General features: G+C 50.4%; 1 protein-coding gene across 1 annotated transcript in view; it reads left to right on the top strand.

Moving 5' to 3' along the window:
• Positions 1-22,170, top strand: part of Tmem63c (transmembrane protein 63C) — a 72,532-nt gene extending 50,362 nt beyond the window's left edge. The window contains exons 10-24 of the mRNA XM_075948652.1: positions 1,286-1,359; positions 1,952-2,032; positions 2,137-2,260; positions 2,903-3,036; positions 5,748-5,870; positions 6,285-6,438; positions 8,009-8,115; positions 9,237-9,323; positions 9,884-9,949; positions 12,700-12,862; positions 13,109-13,214; positions 13,604-13,771; positions 15,584-15,693; positions 16,569-16,637; positions 19,658-22,170. Of these exons, the coding sequence (XP_075804767.1) occupies positions 1,286-1,359; positions 1,952-2,032; positions 2,137-2,260; positions 2,903-3,036; positions 5,748-5,870; positions 6,285-6,438; positions 8,009-8,115; positions 9,237-9,323; positions 9,884-9,949; positions 12,700-12,862; positions 13,109-13,214; positions 13,604-13,771; positions 15,584-15,693; positions 16,569-16,637; positions 19,658-19,852 (1,761 nt within the window). The 3' untranslated portion in view covers positions 19,853-22,170. The remainder of the gene's footprint in view (positions 1-1,285; positions 1,360-1,951; positions 2,033-2,136; positions 2,261-2,902; positions 3,037-5,747; positions 5,871-6,284; positions 6,439-8,008; positions 8,116-9,236; positions 9,324-9,883; positions 9,950-12,699; positions 12,863-13,108; positions 13,215-13,603; positions 13,772-15,583; positions 15,694-16,568; positions 16,638-19,657) is intronic.
• The last annotated feature ends 1,138 nt before the right edge of the window (positions 22,171-23,308 follow it).

The following is a 23,308-nucleotide window of genomic DNA, read 5'->3' as shown; positions in this document are numbered from 1 at the left end:
TTATCTGTGCTCTGTGGGGCAGCCATGGGAATGAGCCTCCAAGGCTTCATCCTTCTTCATCCAGTAGAGGGGGCTCTTCTCCTTTGAGCCTACCTGTTCTATGACAGATTGAGTTTAACTTAACCCCAGAGTGTAGATCCCTATGCTCCAAGCGATCCCATGCATTCAGCCAGCCAGGGATGGAGGCTGGGACACCTGCGGCATCAACTCGTTTCTCATTGTTACCAGATGCTGAGGCTGGGGTATTCACGTCTTGTGGTGGTTTGTCAGACTGTCATCTTGAAAGGGATGGATCAGGAAGATGTTATTCCCCTGCAGAACAAAATAGGAAGTTGGTTCAAGACACCCCAGGTCCTCCTCAACCTTGCAAGCTGCGTTAGTCGATTTTCCGTTACTGTCACCATGTTCCTGAGGGAATCGACCTAAAAAGAGGGAAAGTTTGCTTTGCTTCACGGTTTTGGTTTTATTCTGTACTCAGCAGGCTCTGTTGCTCTGGGGCCTGTGGTGAGGCAGTGCATCACGGTAGGAGCAGGTGACAGGAGAAGTTGCCCACCTCAAGGTGGCAGGGAAACAAATAGAGAGGAAGAGGAGGGCTTGGCTTACCACAGTACCCTGTGAGGGCACACTGACAGCTTCCTAAGGCCACTCACTGAAGCAGAACGCGTCAGATTGGGGGGGAACGCAAATCAAATAATCCCACTCTAACTCCGAATAGGGTATACTAAGGTGTTCTTTATTAAAAGGCCATTGGCTAAAGAAGGTTCCTTATCCACTCACTAACCCTCCTTTCAAAGTCTTCATCTTCTCCCCGTGACTTTAGGTGTTTAACACTTGGGCCTTTAGGAAACATCCCAGATTGAGACCATCATCCTTGCTCCCAGCTCCAGACCCATAGAATACTAGGGGTTTCTCCAGCCATTTGAAGTTTTACACTAGAAATGTAGGCAATTCCATGAGACTAAAAGTCACCATGGGGTTGCTGCAAGTGGGCACAAATGACCTTTTCCAGTAGGGGAGATGTGGTCCTTCACCTCGGCTCTGGTTCTCTCTTCCTGACCTCAGCTGTCCGGCCGGGGTCCCCAGCTGGAGCACAGAGACTAAGCAAGGCCTGGTTTGCTGATCTGGGGGCTACGGGATGCTGGCCAGCAGCTTGCTTAGCAGTGGGTCTCTAGGAAACAGGCAGCCTGGTGGGAGCAGAAGGCTTGCTCTCCTGGAGCTCCGGGTCACTAAGGACCCATATATCTAGCATTCTCGCGGAAGCACAGCCTTTTCTCCCCCATCCCAGATCACGAGGACACTGATGATCACCTACGTCCCCACGGAAATCCAGGATCCAGAGGTCATCAGCAAACACTTCCAGTAAGTGGGAGCATGGGCTGTGTCGAGTACCATCTCCTCCCAGTATCTCCTATGGGTTCTCATAGGAATGTGAGTTGGCACAGAGTGCTGGGGCTAGAGACATTCCTGGTGGTGGTCCTCTCGGGACTCAGCTCAGAATCACCTTTTCAGAAAGGAGAGGGTCACCAAGGCTGCAGCAGAGTTCTAGAGGCCCTTGTATGACATCAGGGAGGCCAAAGGGCCATTTAACAATTTCGTGTGGCTTCAGCTACTCAGCGCAGGGAGACCCGACTTCCCAACCGTCTCAGGCACAGTGTCTCTAGATCTTTTTGGTGTCCTCAAGACCAACCCAGAGATGCTGCTCCTCTCTCAAAAGTAGCTCCTTCCTAGCCCCCTGGTGTTTGGAGCATGTCCACACCCTGTTTTGAATCCGTGAAGGGTGCCGTTGAGTCCCAGATGACTAGGGTCTAAACATCAAAGACTGCTCAGCCTTAGGGGCAAGGATGGATGTCATTCCAGGACAGGAGCCCCGGCAGTAGAGCTTCCCATCCCCATGGGCTGTGACACTAACCAGCCCCACAGGCTGGTTCAGCCTCTGTATTTGTGACTGCAGTGAGGCCTATCCTGGGTGTGTGGTGACCAGAGTCCATTTCTGCTATGATGTCAGGAACCTGATTGACCTGGACGATCAAAGGTGAGATCGCCGAGGACCCTGCTGGCATTTGGGGCGGGGGTGCAAGAACAGGATAGTGCTTTCTCTGTTGATCACTGACCAGAGGATGTTCCCACCAATGCTAGGCGCCATGCCATGCGCGGCAGGCTGTACTACACGGCCAAGGCTAAGAAGACTGGGAAGGTGATGATCAAGATTCACCCATGCTCCCGTCTGTGTTTCTGCAAGTGCTGGACCTGCTTCAAGGAGGTAACTGACGGGGTATTGAGACCATCAGGGAATGGGTGGAGTGCGGAGCTCCAGGCTGGTCCCTCACCTAAGTCCTCATCTCCAGGGCCCATTCAGGTCTAGCCCTAGTGGTCCAGAACCTGGCTCCCACTTAAACCCTCTATCCTTGCAGATATAAAGAGGAGCTCAATCCTTCCTTGGGTTCCCTTCCAAGGCAACTATGAAGGCTTTGCTCTTATCTGCCTTCTGGTCCTAGACAGATAGACCAGAAGAAACACGGCAGCCTGTAGTAGGTGACCAAGCACCAGGCTTCCAAAGCCACCAGGGCAGAAACAGTTGAAGAAACAGAATCTGCCTTGTCCCCTGGCCACTATGGGTAGGCAGGTCTCAGGCACTTGGTTTCAGTCAGACCAGGGGAAGAACGCCCAACCTCTGAGACACTGCGCATTCTCTTGTCTTTCTGAGGTTCACCCAGGTCCGGAGCATCCTCCACTAACCACACTGTGTCTCAGTGTCTCCCCAGATCTAAGGGCAGGGGGTGGATTGGAGAGTCAGCATGTGGCTGTTCCAGGGGCGAGGGCTGCTGCACGAGAGAACCCCGGGGCTGACCCAGGCCCCCTGGGTCCTGACCTCTCCAGCTCTGAGGGCCTCTTCTTGCCCCAGGTAGATGCGGAGCAGTATTACAGCGAGCTGGAGGAACAGCTGACCGACGAGTTCAATGCGGAGCTCAATCGTGTCCGGCTGAAGAGACTTGACCTGATCTTTGTCACCTTCCAGGATGCCAAGACTGTGAGGCGGTGGGTGCTGGATGTCACGAGCCTCAGATGACCAGAGTTCAAACTCAGATAGCCTAGACAACACAAGAGGCAGGAATCCCAGGCAGCTCTGAGCCTTCCTCAACTTCGTGGGCTCTGCCTCTCAGACCCTATTCTTATCCCCACCCAGCTTAAGGGAAAGGGGGTCAAGACTCCCTCCAGATGCAGTGTCTGCCCCTGGCTGCTCGCTCTGCTCTTTTCTGGGAGCTTCCATGTTGCTGTCCCTAGCATGGCTATACCATCTCTCTGGTGGGCCTCAACTGTTCTCCAAGAATGTTCTTCACCATCAGCACAGGCTGTGCTGTCTTGACAAGAATGATAGCCACTTCCCCCCATTCCACATACATCACCCCCTCCTACCACAAGTCAGAAAGTCAAGAGACCATTGACTTTTCTTCTCTTCAAGAACCATTTTGACCTTTCTTCTCCCCCTTCTTCTTCCTCTTCTTTTTTTTAAGCAGGGTTTTTCTGTAGCTTTGAAGCCTTCCTGGAACTCTCTCTGTAGACCAGGCTGGCTTTGAACTCACAGAGATCTGCCTACCTCTGCCTCCCAAGTGCTGGGATTAAAGACATGGGCCACCATCGCCCAGCAACCTTTTTTCCCTTCTGCCGTAGGCTTGCCCAGAAGGCTCACTCTTTCTTCTGTCCAGACCTTTAATAATCCTATCTCAACAAGGAATTAATTCCATTCAATTTAGAATGTTCTAGAAGGATTTTTAGTACTAAACTAATTGTATGGGAACTGCAGAACTGGTCTCAAAAGGATTGTGGGGCCCTCCTTTCCCTGGAGGGAACCTTTTAATGCCTGGGTAATATAGTAATATATAGAGTGTGTTCTTCCACCCAACCCTACAAAGGGGCAGACAGCCTAGATTTTAGTCACAGACAAAAGTCTATAATTTCCCAAGTCACTTGAATCCTCAGACTTCTTTCTTTAAATATTTATTTATTTATTATGTATACAATATTCTGTCTGTGTATATGTCTGCAGGCCAGAAAAGGGCACCAGACCTCATTCCAGATGGTTGTGAGCCACCATGTGGTTGCCAGGAATTGAACTCAGGACCTTTGGAAGAGCAGGCAATGCTCTTAACCACTGAGCCATCTCTCCAGCCCCCAGACTTCTTTCTTTAAAAGACTGCATTTTATTTTATGTTTGTGGATGTTTAGCCTGAATGAATTTCTGTGCACCAATTACTTGCCTGGTACTCAAGAAGGCCAGCAAATGACATCAAACCTGGGACTGGAGTTACAGAGGGTTATGAGCAGCCACGTGGGTGTTGGGAATTGAATCCGAGTGCTCAGGAAGAGCAGCCAGTGTTCTTAATCATTAGGCCATCTCTCCATCCCCTCAAAAACCAACTGTACATGGAAGTTTCTGTCACACCCAGCCCCACAGCCATTCAGTCCCAAATAAACACATAGAGACTTATATTATTTATAAACTGTTTGGCCTGTTGTTCAGGCTTATTACTAACTAGCTCTTGCAACTTAAATTAACCCATAATTCTTACCTATGTTTAGCCATGTGGCTTGGTACCTTTTCTCAGTAAGGCATTCTCATTTTGCTTCCTCTGTGTCTGGCTTGCTACTGTGTCTCTGCCTTTTCTCTCCCCAGAATTCTCCTAGTCTGGTTGCCCCACCTATACTTCCTGCCTGACTACTGGCCAATAAGTGTTTTATTAATCCAGTCTGGGTGACAAATCTTTACAGTGGACAAGAGCATTATCCCACAGAAAACAACAATTTCTTCTTCTCTTCTTCCTCTACCTTCTCTTCCCGTCCTCTCTTCCCTTCTTTCTTTTACTTTTTTTGTTGTTGTTGTTTTAGTCCTTTGAGATAAAGGTTCTCTGGCTGTCCTGGCTGTCCTGGAACTCCCTCTGTTGACCAGGCTGGCCTCAAACTCGAGGATCTACCTATTTCTGCCTCCTAAGTGATAAGATAAAAGGTACCACCACACCCAGCCCCTCAAACTTCTTATATGCCCAGTTTGGTTACTGAGTTCTGCTCTGTGCACTCCCCAGTGAATTGGCAAGGGACATATAGATACTATATTATTGTTGCTGTTGTTGTTATTATTATTATTTGTGTGTACGTGTGTTTGTGTTTTGTATAAAGCAATACCCCTAGACAGGGCAAGATTGTTCATTTCTTAAAAAAATCACTTGTTGGCAGAGATCTTCATCACTGCAGAATGTGTCAGAAGGTCAAAGACTGGGCTCTAGCACCAGTGTGTATCTTCTCCAATTGCATCTCAGTTGGGGAATCTGGGCAGCTGAGATTCTTCTCCTTGCCAGCAAGTGTAGATCCAGGGCCACAGAAAGAACTCTGGAACCTGGGGTTACTGGTGCTGACCTACGATGATGCTAGCCCCTTCCTATAACCCCAAAGGATGCTCATCTGTATATTGTTACTGCTTCTAAGGAAGGGCAATAGCTGGGGACCCTGGGGCCTGCTCCTCTTCCTGGCTAGTCTAGACACCTTCATTACCCTACCCCTCTGCCCCAACTATTGTGTTTTAGGAACTGTCTCTTTCTAAGGTCCTGGGAGACAAAGGCTTTGAGAATCCCAAGAAGTGGAGTAACCCCATTGGTGGGGCTGTCATGGTAGCTCTAGGACCCAGGCATATGGTTCTCTGAGGCATTCATCCTCCTAGCCCAGACCTATGTCTCCTCTTTGTTCCATCTCTGCAGCATCCGTGAGGATTACAAGTACATCTGCTGTGGCATGCACCCCAAGCAGTCCTCAGTAACGACCATCGTTAAAAACTACCACTGGAGGGTTGCTTATGCCCCGCACCCCAAAGACATCATCTGGTAAGCTTCCTCTGTGTCCCTTCCTCTGTCTCTGAGATTGAAGGCTACAGGGAGGGGCCTGTTCTCTCTACTTTATTGCCCAACAAAGAGTGCATGAGGACTAGACTCAGAACTGTCTGAACCTAGCTCCCTCTGGACTCTGCCATGTGATTTCCTGAGCACCACACACCTACCTTTACTGTATGCATGGAAGGAACCAGCCTTGGGGAAAGTTCTCACTGTAGCCTTTGAGACGTAGTCTGGGCCTTTGCAAATGAGGTCCCTAAGGAGAAATCCCAGCAGCCCCTGCACATAGGACCAGGCCCACAGCTGGCATATAGAAAAAAGTATTGCTTTCTCTCCTCCGTACTCCCTCTCTTTCTCTGTGTAATCTCTCTCGGCCTAAATGTGCCCCTCTTGTCCCCCCCCTCCCAGGAAACACCTATCCATCCGCCGCTTCAATTGGTGGACTCGCTTTATCGCAATCAACACCTTCCTCTTCTTCCTGTTCTTCTTCCTCACCACGCCCGCCATCATCATCAACACCATCGACATGTACAACGTCACCCGCCCCATCGAGAATTTGCAGGTGCCTCCTCTGCCCAGGCCAGGCCTGGACTGGGACGGGGTTCTAGAATTTCCCAGCGACAGCACATGGAGGTCAGGTGGTGTCACGGGCAGAGCGGAGTGCCCTGAGTTCTAAGTAGGATGGACGCGGGCTATTGCCCCTCTCAGGGACAGGCTGGAGAGGAAAGGGTGAGGAGAGGAGCTGTAGGTCAGTCTTGGGGTGAGTCAGAGGATGGGTGGTCCCAAGAATTCGGGCTTAGAGGGTCCTGATAGATGGGGTCACTCTAAGCCAGGTAGGGGTCTGGAGGGTAGCAGCTCTGTTCTCACTAGGCTTCCTTGGCTCCTAGTAAGAGTAGGGGGCAAGAAAGAGTAAGATGAGCCCCAACACAGCCTTTGGAAGGAAAGCAGGACCTTCAGCATTGCCTCCTTCCCCTCCTAGTGCCTGGAGCCTTGGGCCCGTCAGAGCCCTTCCTCAGGTTAGAGGATGCTTTCCGCTTAGAAGGCAGCATCAGGGAACACTGGCCCGGTTCTTCAAATCCTGTGCCCTCCGTGCTGCTCTGATAAACCAGAAAGCTTCTCCACCTATAGCATCCCTTCTCTATTCCCAGTGAGATATGTCCACTCCCCCGACCCCACACATACATGTACATACGCACACATACATAGACATATATGCAGAGACATTAAACACATGCACACAAACACAGAGACACATGTATAAACACATGCACACAAACACAGACACATGTGTAAACATTCACATGCACACAAATACACAGACATATACAGAGACACAGACACACACATGCACACAAACACAGACACACGTATAAACATTCACATGCACACAAATACACAGACATATACAGAGACACAGGCACACACATGCACACACACACATGCACACACATGTATGGCCATACTGCTTTTCTGTCTGTCTCAAATCTGTAAGAGACCCAGGCCATATGCCTGCTCTCCTAGGCGTTACTCCTTCCCGGCCTTTCCCATGTTGCCCCCATATTCACACATCATAGTTCATGCAATGTTATCCCTGAGTCATGAAACATGAGTCACAACGCCGGCCCTAGCTGTAGGGTGAAGTCACTAAAGAAACCTCAGGCTGCTTTTCCCGGGCATAGAAGCCCCTTGTGGACTTAATTGATCTTGAGGTGTGAGCCTCTGCTTCCTCCGCCTAGGTGAACTTCTGGCTAGGAAGGCACTCTGGAGTCAGAGATAAACGTGTCTCTGTGAGTTCAAGGCCAACCTGGTCTACAGAACGAGTTCCAGGACAGGCTTCATAGCTACACAGAGAAATTCTATTTCAAAAAAAAAAAAAAAGAAAGAAAGAAAGAAAGAAAAAGAAAAACAAAAGGAAAAAAGAAAGAAAGAAGGAAGGAAGGAAGGAAGAAAGGAAGAAAGGAAGGAAGAAAAGAAAGGTCTGACCTATTCTGTAGCCTCAGGGAAAGCAAGCTTATTCCTGATGGGCCCACGGTGGAGAGGCATGGCTAGGGGAGAACCAGGGCAGCCTGCAGGGGAAAGGGGCTTTTTGTGCTGATGCCTCTCTTGCCCTCCCTTGCTTCCTTCCCCTCCAGAGTCCTGTCGTGACCCAGTTCTTCCCCTCTGTCATGCTCTGGGCCTTCACGGTGATAATGCCTCTGATGGTCTACTTCTCTGCCTTCCTAGAGGCCCACTGGACCAGGTGAGCTGGGGCTTCCTCTCCTTCCCCTCGTGGCTCTTGCCCCTGTCCTCTGCCCCTTTCCTATCTGCCTGGCACTTGGGCCTTCTGTCTAGCCTAAGGGCGAAGACTGACAAGTGATGCTTTTGATATTTGATCTCAAAAGACCAGAAGTCCTGAGTTTTCTCCTGGCTGTTGGCCTTGGTAACCCTTGATGAAGGGTTACCGTCTAAGAGCAGTGCGGCCCAAACCAAGCCCTGCTGAGGCTGTCCTCTCTGCCCACAACCTACATGGAGGGGACAGAGCTGTAGGCACCATTGCTGGGGATTCTGAAGGTTCATCTGCAGAGCCTCTGCAACAATGTTGCGCGTAGTTGGCTCCTACAGAACCAATGTTTCCAAATTCAAGAGATTTTTTGTTTATTAATGCTAATGCCTCTATGGTGGTAGGTAACTGGGTAGATTATATTAGCCGTATGCTGAGTAAAGAGTCTACCTTTGGCCCAATGTCTGCAATGGATCTCAAAAGTGATTTTCTACATCCCAAAGTCCTGCCACTCTACCAAGTGGTAAGCCGTGGGTTACTGATAGAAATCCTTACTGGCCTGTTCCTATAGTTAAGGGCAAGGCTCATATAAATTGCTGAAATTCTCCAGAGATTTGAATAGCATTGGTAACATACGTGTCTTGATGCAGAGATGTCAAATATGTGGCATCTTTTTTTGTTGTTTCCTTTCTTGCTGAGGACAGACATTACTAGTTGATCATACTGTTCGTCCCTGCTGTTCCCAGACAACAGCACAGCTCGCAGTACTCTGTCAAGAGGCCGTTGGGCTGGACCATAGAGCAGTTTCCCGGTCCAGTAGGCTGTTTGCCCCTCCCTCTTCTGCTCACTGTCTTATGTGGTTAGATCTTTGATTCTTTATCTGCTTTGTTTTGTTGGTACAGGGTCTGTCTAGATAGATAGCCTTGGCTGTCCTAGAACTTGCTCTGTAGGTAGACCAGGCTGGCCTTGAACTCTGAGAGATCTTCCAGCCTCTGATTCCCAGTGCTAGGATAAAGACATGCGCCACCGTGTCCAGCTCAGATCTTGGGTGATTATTCTGTCTCACATAGTGATAAGTGTTTCTCTTCGCGTCCTTGTAGGTCAAGTCAGAATATCATCATCGTGCACAAATGCTACATCTTCCTGGTGTTTATGGTGGTCATTCTGCCCTCCATGGGGCTGACCAGGTACCTCCCTCGCGGTTATCTCCCGTCTCAGCCAGGCTCAGTCTAGAGGTGAAACCCATTTCAGATACTGTAGGCCTCCCATGGTTGCTGCAAGTCTCCTCAAATGACAGTCCATGCCTGTCACAGGCATAGCTGGAGACAGGTATCAGGCAAACTGTAAGGTGTCAGCCCTGAACTCTGTCTGCCTCAGCTCCAAAGACAAGGTGTCCCTGTCAGAGGACAGCCAGAGGGGGGAAATGTGGCCAACATAAATGGGAAGTTGAGAAGAGAGAGAGAGAGAGGGAGGGAGAGAGAGAGAGAGAGAGAGAGAGAGAGAGCGCACTTGGAGAGAGATAGTTGGCAAAGATCTATTACAGAAAGTGGCCTTGAACTAGAGGGTCATCAGCAAGTGACTCAGATGACCTGATGGAAGGAAGAGGGCAGGATGACTGGCCAGTGAGCACTAAGCCAGGGACTTGGGGGATTGGCGAGGGAAAGTAGGAAGTCAGGCCAGGACTTGAGCCCTGAGCTGTAACACATGCGCACTGTGACTGAAGATCCAGTTCTGTTCTTCCTTCTAGTTTGGACGTGTTTTTGCGCTGGCTCTTTGACATCTACTATCTTGAACATGCAACCATCAGGTTTCAGTGAGTATTCTTGGGTGTACCCGGAATTTGCTGTGTGTCTGCGCTGGGGTGGATATGTATGCCCATCTCTCATTCATCCCTGCATCGCTGGTACCCAGGAGTAGACAGATGCAGGTAGAAGCATCCCCAGAAAGCTGGCCTGTGCTGTGGTCCCCTTTGGCAATCTGGGAAAGCCCAAGAACTTCTTGAAATCATGGAAGTTTCACCACAGTGGGATCCCATGTGTCTTCTTCATATTGTGTTCCTCACTGATAACATTCTGCATAAATAAAGTGCATAATTTTGCGCAAATAAATAAAATAAATATAAGACCCAGAAACCACAAAACTGATCAGGTCATCTCCAGTTGTCACCCACTCTGGGTAGTATATGTAAGTGTGTAAAATACCCGGATTGCACTGTTATCAGAGGCAAAGGAGACTGCTCAGTGGTTAAGAGCGTATACTGTTCTGGCAGAGGATGAGAGTTCAATTCCCAGCACCCACAAGGTGGCTCCAAACTGCCTGTAACCCCAACTCCAGGGAGTCCAATGCCCCTTTCTGGCCTCCTTGAGCACTTTCCTGCACAAACCTGCACTCAGGAACACACACGTATACCCACCATTTCAATATAAAGTAAAATAAGGTAAGATATATGTAGTTATCAAAATGTTTTAGTTTTGTGGCTGTCTTCATTAGCCCACTAGTGAGAATACTATAAAGTTACACTTTTTGTTGATTTTGCAGACATCAGTGTGAAGGCTGATGACTCACTGGGATAAGAGCATTAGAATTGGGGGAGACGGGCTCTATGACAGCGTGTGCGTTATGTTGAAAACCTGGCCTTCTGTGGATTTTTTTTTCCATGGTCACAGCATTTGAAAGCCTCGGTTTTCAAAGACACAGTGCAAATGACCTTCGCCTTTCCACCGCTTGCTCAAGGACGGCATCCTCCAAGTTTTCTTGTTAAATTGGCATTGCAACCATAGGAAGTTATTCTTTCAAAGGTGAATGGGTTAGTCTTTGGCTAGGAGGATATCTTTAATACACGTCACTTATAATAAAGCCAAGCTTGTGAGTCAACTTCAATTCTGTGAAGAGTGAATGCCAACAGTGCTGTTTTCCTAGCCGCTCAGCAGGGTTGGATTCTACTCAACTCAAGATTCTCCTGCCTCAGCTTCCAATGGGAATCACACCTAGGGTCTTTGGCTTGCTAGGCAAATGTTCTTTCCTTGAGCTAGCTTCAACCCTTTAGGTAGCTTTTGAAGGAGTTCGGAAATGTGGCCAGGGGTTCGCAGTTGTCTCCTCAAGGACATTCACATGATTGTGTAGGTGGAGCTACTGAGATAAGCCAGGCCTGCTTAAGCCTCCCCTTTAAAAAAAAAAGTGTGTGTATGTCGGGGAGGGGGTTGCAGGTGCACACGTGCACGCACGTGAAGGCCAGAGTCAACCTTGAACGTCATTTCCCCCTGGAGCTGTCAAGTTTTGTTTTTTTCCTGGCAGGGCCTCTCCCTAGAACCTGGAGGTTGCTGATCGGGTCAACTGGCCAGGGAGCTGGGATTCCAAATCACGTCCCACACCCATGTGTTCTTGTTTGTTTTGTATGTGCTAGATATCAAACTTGGATGTTTGTACTTGCTCAGAGAACACTCTACTGATTAGCTGTCTTCCCGGCCTTTAAAAGTATTTTGACTCTATTTCAACCCAACTGTGTTCTTCGCAACCCACGTGCTCTGTGCACTAAAGACAACAATGGCTAACGCTCCTGTGGTTTGTCGCTAATGTGCTTCATGGAAAGGAATGGCTACTTTCAATTAGTGATCTGTGAAACTAAAGAGCGGAAGAGACGGTTCGGCTGTTAAGATCATGGATCGTTCTCGCAGAGGGCCTGTGTTTGGTTGTTCCCATCCATCCCAGGTGGCTCACAAGCTCCTGTAACCCCAGCTCCAAGGGGACCCAATGCCTCTGGCATCTGAGAGCACCTGCACTTGTGCACATACCGATACACAGAGACATAATTAAAAATAATAAAAACATCTTTAAAAATAATTTAAGCCAGGCGTGGTGGCACACGCCTTTAGTCCCAGCACTCAGGAGGCAGAGGCAGATGGATGTCTGAGTTCGAGGCCAGCCTGGTCTACAAAGCTAGTTCGAGGACAGCCAGGGATGTTAACACAGAGAAAACCTATCTTGAAAAAATTTTAAAAGATGTCATCTTTCCTCCTCCAAGGTCATATAGCTTCAGAATCCAGAGTCCTTTAGGAGGTCAGATACCTAACAGGTCCATTCTAAATTTATTTTATGTAGTCCATTCATACGTTTGCTCAAAAGAGCTGCTTGAATACTATGATGTCACCAGATCCCTTTGCACCTGTGCCACCGTAGAGAAGGAGGGTGGTAGGGAGCATGGGTATGGTTGATTGAGAACCCCTAGACAACAAATAGAGCAGAAACCCCACTTCAACTATAATTGTTTTTCCCTTTATGGTTTTGGGTTCCTGGTATCTAGGACTTCCCATTCATGTGTGTGCATGAGAACTGCCCCTGCACAGAAGAAAATGCCCACCCCCTCGCTGGGACATGCCGCCTTACAGACTGACATCATCTGTGTGGCCTGTCATTGATAAATATATCGTTATTCAGAGTGGCTGTTTATGGATCTTTATTCTTCTCTGTGTTCTCCACTCTCTCTGCTGTTTCTCTCTTTTCCTCCCCCAACATCTCGTCCCCTATCCCACCCTTCCACCGCCTCTTACCTTCCCTGCTGCCCAGGTGCGTGTTTCTCCCAGACAATGGTGCATTCTTTGTCAACTATGTGATCACGGCTGCTCTGCTCGGCACAGGCATGGAGCTGATGCGCTTGGGGTCACTCTGCACGTATTGTACCCGCCTCTTCTTTTCCAGATCAGAGCCAGAGAGAGTCCACATCAGAAAGGTAAGGGCCAGCTCTTCTCTGAGCACCATCCCCAGCTTCTCCTGGGAGGGAAAAGAAGGGGTCTTGCTAGGAGCCCTGGGACCCGCGATGGAAGGCCTATGACCATGGGTAGCTGTTTCGTGGTCTCCGAGGGAAGAAATGTTGCCCCTAGGAATGAGCTGCCAGCCAGCTCCCTAGAGGAGTCCCAGAAGCATTCAAGACAAGGGAGCTGGGCAACCTCAGGGTGACCCCTGCCTTCTGCCTTAGAACCAGGCCATGGATTTCCAGTTTGGGCGAGAATATGCGTGGATGCTGAACGTCTTCAGCGTGGTGATGGCGTATAGCATCACTTGCCCTATAATTGTCCCTTTTGGTGAGTCATCGACAAGGTACCCCCAGGGCTCCACACTCTGAAATGGGAGGAGGAACCAAGCTCCACGGCATCAGGATGTCTCCCAGAGCATGAGAAGATCTGGGATAGCCTGTGGCAGGGAGGTGGCAGGGCTAAGGCAAGGACCTGATTGGATGGCTGCTAACAAGGGGTGTTGGTTGAATGCATGCATGACTGAAGGACATCGCCAAGCTGGCAGAACCAGTTCTAGAGGCCACAGAAGTCAGCTCCGTAGGTCTCCCACCCTTGACTCTTGCTACCCTGACAGCCCTGAGTCTGGCCTTTCAGATCCATGGGCATCTGAGGACAGCACAGACCTGCCCTGTTATTTACAACAGCCAGTGAATGTGTCTCTGTCTTCTGGTCCCCAGGGCTGCTGTATTTGTGCATGAAGCATGTCACAGACCGCTATAACATGTACTACTCCTATGCGCCCACCAAACTGAATGAGCAGATCCACATGGCCGCTGTCTACCAGGCCATTTTCGCACCGCTTTTGGGGCTCTTCTGGATGCTCTTCTTCTCCATCCTGCGAGTAGGTGGGTGAGCAGCCTGCTCTGTGGTCCCACCTCTGCCTGACCTTGGCCCTGTGAGTTCCTTAAGACCACCTCTGGTAGAAGAGGAGAGTTCAGGGTGAGCAGGACATTGCTCATTGGACTTGGCCAAGTCCAGTGACTGCTCTGGGCCATGGTGCATGCATTAATCTCGGCAGAACTTTGAGACAGAAGCAAAGTCCAAATGATGCAGATTTGGCTTCGAATAAGAAATGTCACATTCCTTCCTTTTACATGTAGATTGACAGAAAATAGAATAGCAGCTTTTGGTACTCCAGTCCCACGATATTTCCTCTGGGACCTGTAAGATAGCTACTTTCATGGGCTTGCCAGAACCCGAGAAGGGAATCTGATTCTGCAGTGGTGGCTAACCTTTCCTCACCCTGTGGATATGCAAAAATGTTTCTCCTGCCTTGGGGAGCCCAGAGGCACCTTCACAGACATTCCCAGGGACTACAGCCTGGGAGCTCCTCAGCTTCCTCCCATCTGGGTCACCCATGGCATTAGGCTCCCAATTCCATTGACCTTCCCTCCCATGACAACTACTGTGGTGTATTTTTTTTAAGTTTATTATTATTATTTATTTATTTATTAAAGATTTCTGTCTCTTCCCCACCACCGCGTCCCATATCCCTCCCCTCTCCCCCAATGAACTCCCCCTCTCTCATCAGCCCAAAGAGCAGACCAGGTTCCCTGCCCTGTGGGGAGTCCAAGAACCTCCCACCTCCTTCCAGGTCTAGTAAGGTGAACTGGCTTGGTGTATTTTTCTTATTCTCTGTCAGAATGACACTCTTGATTACACTCACAGGGCACATTTGTTTGTTAACATCCATTCCCTGTCCTGTGCGGTTTGCCCCTGCCTCCTGGAAGGCATTTTCCCCCCATTAATGCCTTTTTCTAAATATCAAAAATAGAAGAAAAAAAGTACAAAGACCAAAATCTGTTACCCATAATGCCTTCTAGAGTCTGGTTTTTCTTATTCCCAGACTCTAGCTAGGCATTTGCTCAGGGGAGGGAGCAAAATGAGGGTGTGTATGTTAGTTTACTATTATTTATAAATTGCAACCATCCACATTACAACTTGCAATCTGAAGTTTTCATGCACATGTTATATTTCAAATGGCTTCATGTATTAAGAGCCTGTTTGAACGTAGCCTTTCGCCAGCTGCATTCAGAACAACAGCTTTTGTTAGCCCTCTGTGGCTGGTGGTTGAGGTTGTTTACCGGTTTCTGCTTTTGCAGAGCCATGCCCCAGTAAGCTTCATTTGGCAGTCACGAGACTGGAGATCTGACTTTCCATATTGACCTTGTTAAAAAGCTGTTATGGACCATGAAGGAGATCAAATATTCACCCATGAAATATGTAAATGGTGTTTGAATGCTGATTAGCCCTGGGTCCGCAGGGACAAGGGTCAGAGACTGGAGGCAGTGGCAGAATGGGTAACTCAAAGGCCCTTTGGAGGAACCATGGAAATATGGGTAGTTGGTAGATCAAGATGAACTTGTTTAATGGACACTGGTGTGGGTAATTTGAGTCCATCCAAGTTCTGTTTTCCACGGGATTCACAATAAGCCACATTCTAAACTGGCCAAATAGAACAGAGGGATGACCTTATCGTGTCCCGCTCCCTGATCCCGTTCTTGGAGGGAGCATTGTGGGAGGGTTGCTCTGCCCCTAGCCCAGGACTCCCGTGGAGGTTCTGGAGCAGGTGGCTCTAGGCATCTGCGATGCAATTCTGTGGCCCTGTTTCGCCCCTGTTCCAGCGCTAAGCTCCATGATCACCTTCTCCTCGGCAGGTCCACTGCACACCATCACGTTCTTCTCCTTGTCGTCCCTCATCATCTCCGTGATAATTGCCTTCTCTGGGATCTTTCTGGGGAAGCTCCGGGTTGTCCGTGAGTATGAGGTAAGTTGCCAGTTTGCCTCTCAGACCACTGATTCTTCTGGTCCTGAGGACATAGCTCTGAGATATCCTGGCCGATGCACCCAGAACACAACAGGACAAGAGGGGTGGGGCTTCCCCTTAGACCAAGGTTTCTGGTTGTTAATAACAGTGAAAATTTTTCTGAACGACGTATAGAAAGAACAGAAACTGATTTGAAGCACAGCTCCCTGCAGAGGGAGCCTTCTGGAAGCATTGCTTCTTGCTCTATTTGTTTCTGGGACCCGGTCAGTCATAGCACAAGCACCTACCGCTACTGCTGGTTGGAGTACCAGGCTAGAGTAGGGCCATAATGCATTTTCTCTAGCACACACACACATGCGCCCTAATACTGTGATGTCACCAGATCTGTTTGCACCTGTGCCACCCTAGGGAAGAAGGGTGATAGGAAACCTGGGTATGGCTGATTGAGAACCCTTAGACAACTGATAGTCGGAGCAGAAACCCCACTCCAACTATGATCATTTCTCCTTTTATGGTTTTGGGAACAGAACATTCCAGAAGGGATTCTTGGCATCTCAGTCATTTCCCTGTTTCTCCTGAGCTGCTGCCCTGCCTACTGGTCTGGGGCTCTAGAGAGAAAAAGAATTGTCTGGGAGGTAGAGGTGATGGCTCATGCCTTTCATCTCAGTGCTGGGGAGGCAGAGCCCAGCCTGGTCTACAGAGTGAGTTCCAGAACATCCAGGGCTGCACAGGGAAACCCTGTCTCGAATAACCAAAAAGAAAAGAAAAGATTGAGGGGCAAGGTGGCAAGTCAGAGGCCCAGGTGTGGATAGAGGGCGGGAGGCGGTGAGGGTCAGCCTCCATCCTGTGATGCATCACCCTTCTCTCCTCTGCAGCCTGAGGAAGAAGCTGAGACTGTGTTTGATGTGGAGCCAAGCAGCACGACCTCCACACCCACCTCCCTTGTGAGTTTCTGCCTCCACCCTGGGGACGAGTCAGGAGGGTGGGGCCTTGCAAGGGTGGCTCGCTCCAACAACGTGGGAGGCACCAGTGTTTAGTGCCTACCCTGGGTACTGGGGAGGAGCCGGGACCCCTGGGCTCCCTCTTCTGACGCAGCAGGACTTGGCCCAGGTCCAAATGCTTCCGTGGCCTTGGCTGAAGAGTGGGGTGAGAAGAACCAGCTCTAGCTCGACAGTCACTAGAAGTCACCCAGAGAGGAGAGAGCCAGAGATGACGTACTCGAACAGGGAGGCCCAGCTCTCAGAATCCTCAACCGCGTAGATGCAGGGGCATGCTGGGGCTCAGCCTCAGGACCCAGGCTGCCTCCAGGGCACAGGCGTTGGCCAGAGTGGTGCAGACAGAGCTGCAGGGAGCTATTGACGGACCCAGTGAATGGTAAGGCAGGGGCAGCACCCGACCGATGAGCCCGCCAGCCTGCCAAGAGCCAAGGCTGGACCCAGAGTCTGTGACCAGTGGACTGAGCAGAGGCGCCCATGCCCTTTGGCTTGCCTGGATGGCAGGAGCCCTCGTCCTCATCCCTAACGCATGTGTTTATGCAATCATCTGTGCACGTATAATGCTGGGCATAGGCTCCTTCATACGTGTTAGGCGTCTCCAGCAAGCACTGAAGAAGGGTGGGCATAGGCTCCTTCATACATGTTAGACGTCTCCAGCAAGCACTGAAGAAGGGTGGGCATAGGCTCCTTCATACGTGTTAGACGTCTCCAGCAAGCACTGAAGAAGGGTGCCAGCAGTGGGGGCACTTGGGAGAAGCTTCCCCGAGAAGGGACCATGTCATGCAACTGGAGGAATGGGAGGAAAGGTGGCCAGGTGAAGCAGGGTGTGGGAAGAGCATTGGAGGAAGAGGAAGAACCTGGGCAGAAGCCAGAAGAGATGATCTGGAGTCCGTGAGGAAAACAGAAGACAGTGTTCAACATGGATATACAGAACATGCCTGTGGGCAGGGCCCACAAAGCCCAGAGGCCTTTTTTTTCCCCCAGTGGTGTCAGAGTCTGGTCAAAATTCATTAACATAGGCAGACCCACATGGCCATGCACATAGACACGAGATGTGGCATAACCCTGGTTGGCCTGACTTGAAAGGAAAAAAAAAATCAAAAACAGACCTTCCAGCCAATGACAAACTGTCTCTTGAGGGGAGGCGATGAAGAGACCAAGAACCAACCAGGGACAACTTTCTCTGACCAATAGGAGCTCTCTTGCTGTTAGCAGGGGAAATATAAAGAGCTTGAAGCTTGTTCTTTTCTCTCTGGATTAATAAACTCCGATGGTCAGGGATTTTAATCCCCCAAACTTAATTAATTATTACCATTTTGCTGGGTGGGAGATTGAGCACACAGCCTAATGTATGTGAGGTCAGTCCCACCCCACAAGATCCACTAATTTAAACCCCAGCGTGCTGAGCAAGGATGTGGCCAGACAGGGTTTAAACCAAGTCCAGATAACTATAAAATCTGTGCTTTAAAAAAACATAATAAATAGAACTTACTATTTATGCATGTATTTATTTTTCGAGACAGGGTTTCCATGTGGGCCGCAAGGCCTCGAACTTCAGGCACGAGTGATTCTCCCGCTTCAGCTTCCAGAGTAGCAGGGCCTACACAGGCGCGAGGTGCTGTGCCTGGCTTAAGCTATTAAAAACCCTATACGCTTACCACAGTGGTATAAGAACATGGTAGGCAACGGTGGGAATGAAAAACAGAGGAGCCAAGAATAAGGAAATAAAAGTTCACATTCCCGCCACTCAGGGATGGTCACTGAGACACTTGATTCTTGAGCTAACTATGGATGCGTGCATCTCTTCCGAGTATCTTATGCTTCTGTGTACATGTGGAATTCTATATGTCTGTATGGGTTTCTGCTAAATACTGTGCATGCAATTTTATAACCTGTGTAACTGTCAGTATGTTGCCACATAGATGACTTTTGACCTCTTTGCCTACCCATATTCAAATAGCTCTTATTACCCATCCTTTTTAAATAACTGGTTCAAACCCAGAACCAGTTGAGTATCTATGCTAGATCGGGACTTGAGAAGATCAAGCCACTCCAGCAGGATGCCCCCACCTTCTGGATTTCTCTGACTCATCTTCCTGATATCTTCCAGCAGGTTCCCCTCCCTTCCCCACTTCCTGAAAGCTGGAGGCTTGAAAGGCTCACGTCCAATGCAGGGGCTAGAATGTATTCCTAGAAGTGCCTTCACCTTGGAGACCTGTAACACCCCCTTCATTCTGTTAGTGCTGATGAGACAGAATACTGGGTGCGACACCAGGCTTCCCACTGTTCAGCTACCATTTCCTTTTTCGTGGTCAAAATGCCTGTGGCGTGTGCTTTGGCAATATGTATGTGTCTAGCTATTTCACGGGATTGTTCCCTCATCAACTGGGGCTGGGTGTTTATACTGGAGGATGCAAGGGTTCTTTCTCTCCTGTAATTACCTACTTTCAAAGTAGGGAGGAGATTGAAAACCACTGCAAGCACTGACAGGTTGCCCATTCCCCTGGCACTTCCTGTGTCTCTAATCTGCCCCCTTCCCCGCATTCCTGACACCAGCCGTCAGTGTGACAGGAGGCAGCTAACACTCTGTTTCCAATATGTGAATACAATGTAGCAAAGCATACTAGCTGATAAATGAAAGTCTCTCCAGGGGGACCAGAGGCCATCTCCCCCCAGGTTCAGCCTGAGTGGGAACAGATAATGTGTGGAACTGATGTAGATGAGGCATAAGAAAGCCTGCCACTGAACTAACTCTGGCCACTCCAAGGTAGTGAACAGGCTTCATCCCTAGGAGCTCACTGAATGACAAGAAACAAGGCAGAGGAAATCAAGGCTGTGGGTAGTGGGGCAGAGAGGGCCCAGGGCTTGGAAGGGCAGAGGTGATGGGGTGGGTTTGAGGAGAGAGGGTATACTCTAGACCTTGCTCCCAATATGACCTTGCCTCATCTTCCCCTCTCTGTCTCGAGCAGCTGTACGTGGCCACCGTGCTACAGGAGCCAGAGTTGAACCTGACCCCTGCCTCCTCCCCAGCCCGGCATACCTACGGCACCATGAACAGCCAGCCAGAAGAGGGAGAAGAAGAGAGCAGTCTGAGGGCCTTTGCGAGGGAGCTGGACTCAGCTCAGTTCCAGGAAGGGCTGGAACTGGAGGGTCAGAGCCACTGATTAGGACTTCAGTCAGAGGGCCAGGGGAGAGCCTGGTGCGGGGAGACAGGAAGCAGCTCCCTTCCATAGACTTTGAGAAGCTCCTGATGGAGACAGCTGCTATCCTGTGGCCAGGTGACGAGCCGGGCCTTCCGACCAGCTGGAAAGGGCGGGATGCTGGGAATGCTGAGGGCTCCAGGATGGGGTGGAGGAAGCATACGCCATGTTTCTGGGAGTGGTAGCTGAAGCCCAGGACCCAAGAGACTGGATGCTGTGTTTCCTGCTGGAGTCCAGGGGATGCACGTATGCATAAGGGAAGAGGTAGGGAGGAGCCCGCTGAAGGCCTTCTGGGGGCTTCAGCGCCCCCACTCCCGCTGCCCATCAAGGATGGTCACTCCACTGCCGTCTGAGCAGGCAAAGGTACGTGTACTGGGTCTTGTGGATGAGGCCTAGGTGGCCATCTCATCACAGGTGTCCCTGCAGAGTATCTAGAAACTGTACCTCACCCCCTGAGCACGGAGCAACCAGGACAACCCTGGGAAGAGACGGGGGCCTTCCCTGCTTCTCTGCCCTGCTATCTGCTTACAAGGGTAGTTACTGCGACAGTGACTCAAGCTCATTAAAGGAGACCTACGTGCATGTGGTGAAGGAAACCATGGCTGATCCTTGCTGGTTGATTTAAGGGTGTGTGTGTGTGTGTGGTGGGGTGTAGAGTTCAGGAAACAGGGTCTTCTTTCCAAAACCGGGTCATGGAAATCAGACATGCCTCTCTAAGTTCCAAGGATAAATGAGAAGATTCCCCCAAACCTAGAGGTGGCCACCAAGAACATCCTTTGCCTCATGGATTTGAGCGTTGTGCTCCAGCACGGTCAAGGTTGGTGACAGCTCAAACCCTACCGCCCCTCAGAAGGACCCTTATTCCTCTCTCAGGCAGCCCTGCCTGACCTTCAGAAGGGTATAGAGGTTAAGATGTCACAGATGTCACCCCAGTCCTGCCAGGGTTAGGTAAAGTAGTAGTGATGGCTATATCACAGTGAAGAAACCCTTCTGGTGGGCAAGTTGTTTTCCCGGGTCTGCCACCAATTGGAGAAGCGAGCCTCTGCCTCTGCAATGCTGGCCAACCGCCTGAACCAAGGGATCTGCAGTCCTTGAGCCTGTGAAGCTCCTCCCCAGATATCTGGGTCCCTCTTTGCTGCCCAGTCTCATTCCACCTCAGTGTCTCCACCCAGGCACATGGCTGCCCTGAACACAGATCACTTGGCCCTGCCTCTGCTCCACCTCTGTCACCCCCAGCCCCACAGGTCCAAGCCTCACTCCAGGGCAGAAATGGTCACTTAAGGGGCAAGTAGTGTCACGCGCCAGAGCTTGGCCCCAAACCTTAGCAGGGTGATCTTTGCTGAGAGCTTGAGTCAGCTGGGTGAGGCTACCTCCATTCCTTGTCAAGCTTGGAATAAGTGGGGGAGAGGAGTTACATACAGCCAGGCCCTTTGTACATGCCAGTGCCCCTGGGATCACCAACCAGGGAAAGAAACTTTTTCATAAGAGTGGTCAGGGCCAATATCCAGCTCTGCCCAAAGTGTGGGTTTATTGGGCAGACCCCAAGGTGTGTATTTGGTATGTAGTGATTTGGAACACAGCCAAAGCCAAAACAGGTGACAGCTCAGGCTGAAACTAAAGGCCTTTTCTCTGGGCTCTGCTTGCCGGCTCCTGCCCCAGATCCCTGCAGCCCTGTCTGCTGCTGCTGGCTCTCCCTCCTACCCCTCCCACTGCAACCCATGGATGCTTCAGGTACAAGGGGTCCTATAGACAACAGGGCATATGGCTGGAGGGTCCCATCCTCCGAATTTGGGTCAAATGCTGCCTGGTTCTGTTACAAGTGTTGGGCAACTAGTAGATTCCACTCTGCTCTTCCAGGAGCTGTCCACCTGGCTTGACCTTGACTTTGCAAGGTCACCAGAGCCCAGGCTCCTTCATCTTACACATGCAGCCCACTTCCAGGCCCTCCTCAGCACCTGCTGTCCCAGGCCACTGGTCATAACTCCACCCTAGCCTCCACCCTCAGTCCATCCTGATCCCTTCTGGAGAGAGAGATGCCTCCCAGGAGACCCAGATGACACGGCCCCTAGAGGGGACCCTTGCTGGGCTTGGAGTAGCCAGCCTGCCTGTCCCCAAGCTGCCTCTGGAAGCCAAGTGCCTATCAACAGCATTGCATCCTCTGGGGGCCCTAGAGGGCCGTGGACTAACCATGGCCACTACCACTAAAGGAATGTGCCAGAATGCTGAACCTTCTTGTTATTAATGTATGATTGTGCCTTGAATAAACAAGTCCTCCTAATCAATGCTGGCCTGTGCCTCTGCCTCTGGGCCAATAAGGCCTGCTCCACCTGGAAGGATCCAGCGCTATTAAGGGATGACCCCAGAGTCACCAGGCTGGGGCACCATACCTCACTGCATGACAAGTTACCCTGGGCCCCTTGCTGCCTCTTCTCCCTAAGGCCCCAGCCCTAGAGGGGAAGGGATAGGAGGAAGCAAAGGCCTGATAACCATTTCTAGTTGGTTGCAGAGGCACAAAGCAACTCTGCCTCCTCCCTGTACAGCAAGAGAATGCCACCCCAGAGACCACTGCAGTAACAACCCCAGCTGCATGTTGTTGAGCCTCTATGTGGGCGACTGACCCAAGACAGCAGATAGGCTGATTTCAGGTGAACACCCCCAGGCAGAACAGGGCTCCTGCCTGTACCTTGGGATACAGAAAAGAGGTAGGCCACAGAGACAGGAAGTTTCAGGGAGGGTGGGGGACAGTCAGGTAGGCCTGGGCAGGACAAGAAGTAGCCTAAGAAAAGCTCTTGCACTTGTGGCAAGGGAAAGAAGCTAGTTCCCTGTCAGATGACAAGCCTCTGGGCTAGGAGAGCTGAGTTCTGGTCTTCTTCACCCATGTGGCGGATACTAGGCTGTTACTTCATCCCCAGAGGAAGAGGGGGAAGACCTGAGTTCGACATACGGCATAGAGCAGAATCAGCTGTGGTGGAAGACAGGCTAGGTTGGGGAGAGACAGCCTCCATCCCTGCCGCTCCCTGTGGGCACAGACAATAACCATCATGGGTTAGGGGTCCACTGTTGCCACCCTTACAGAGCCATCACCTTAAGCTCTTGATCCGCCCACGGGCAAGGGTCCAAAGCCCACTGCAGCGTGAGTCAGGGAATGAGACCAGGCCCCCTCCTCCTGTCACCTCTCCCCTCAAAACAGGAGTTTCCATGATTTACAAGGCTGCTTCAGGAGAGAGGAGTGTTGAGAAGGGCAGAAGGGGCAGGGTCTTCTCGTTGCTTAGCAGGCTTGCACTGTTGCAAGAGAGGGGCCTAGAACCCATGGCTTCCTATTGTGCCAGTCATCTCTCAGGGGTCTCTTCTTGAGGGCAACAAGCCTCCAGCTTGCAGACATGGGCCATCCCTTGATTCTAGCACCCTTTCAAGGGGCTA

Source organism: Microtus pennsylvanicus, chromosome 14 (assembly GCF_037038515.1).
Source record: "Microtus pennsylvanicus isolate mMicPen1 chromosome 14, mMicPen1.hap1, whole genome shotgun sequence".
NCBI lineage: Eukaryota > Metazoa > Chordata > Mammalia > Rodentia > Cricetidae > Microtus > Microtus pennsylvanicus.
The sequence above is the reverse complement of the archived record's forward strand: the minus strand, read 5'-3'. Positions and strand labels throughout refer to the sequence as shown.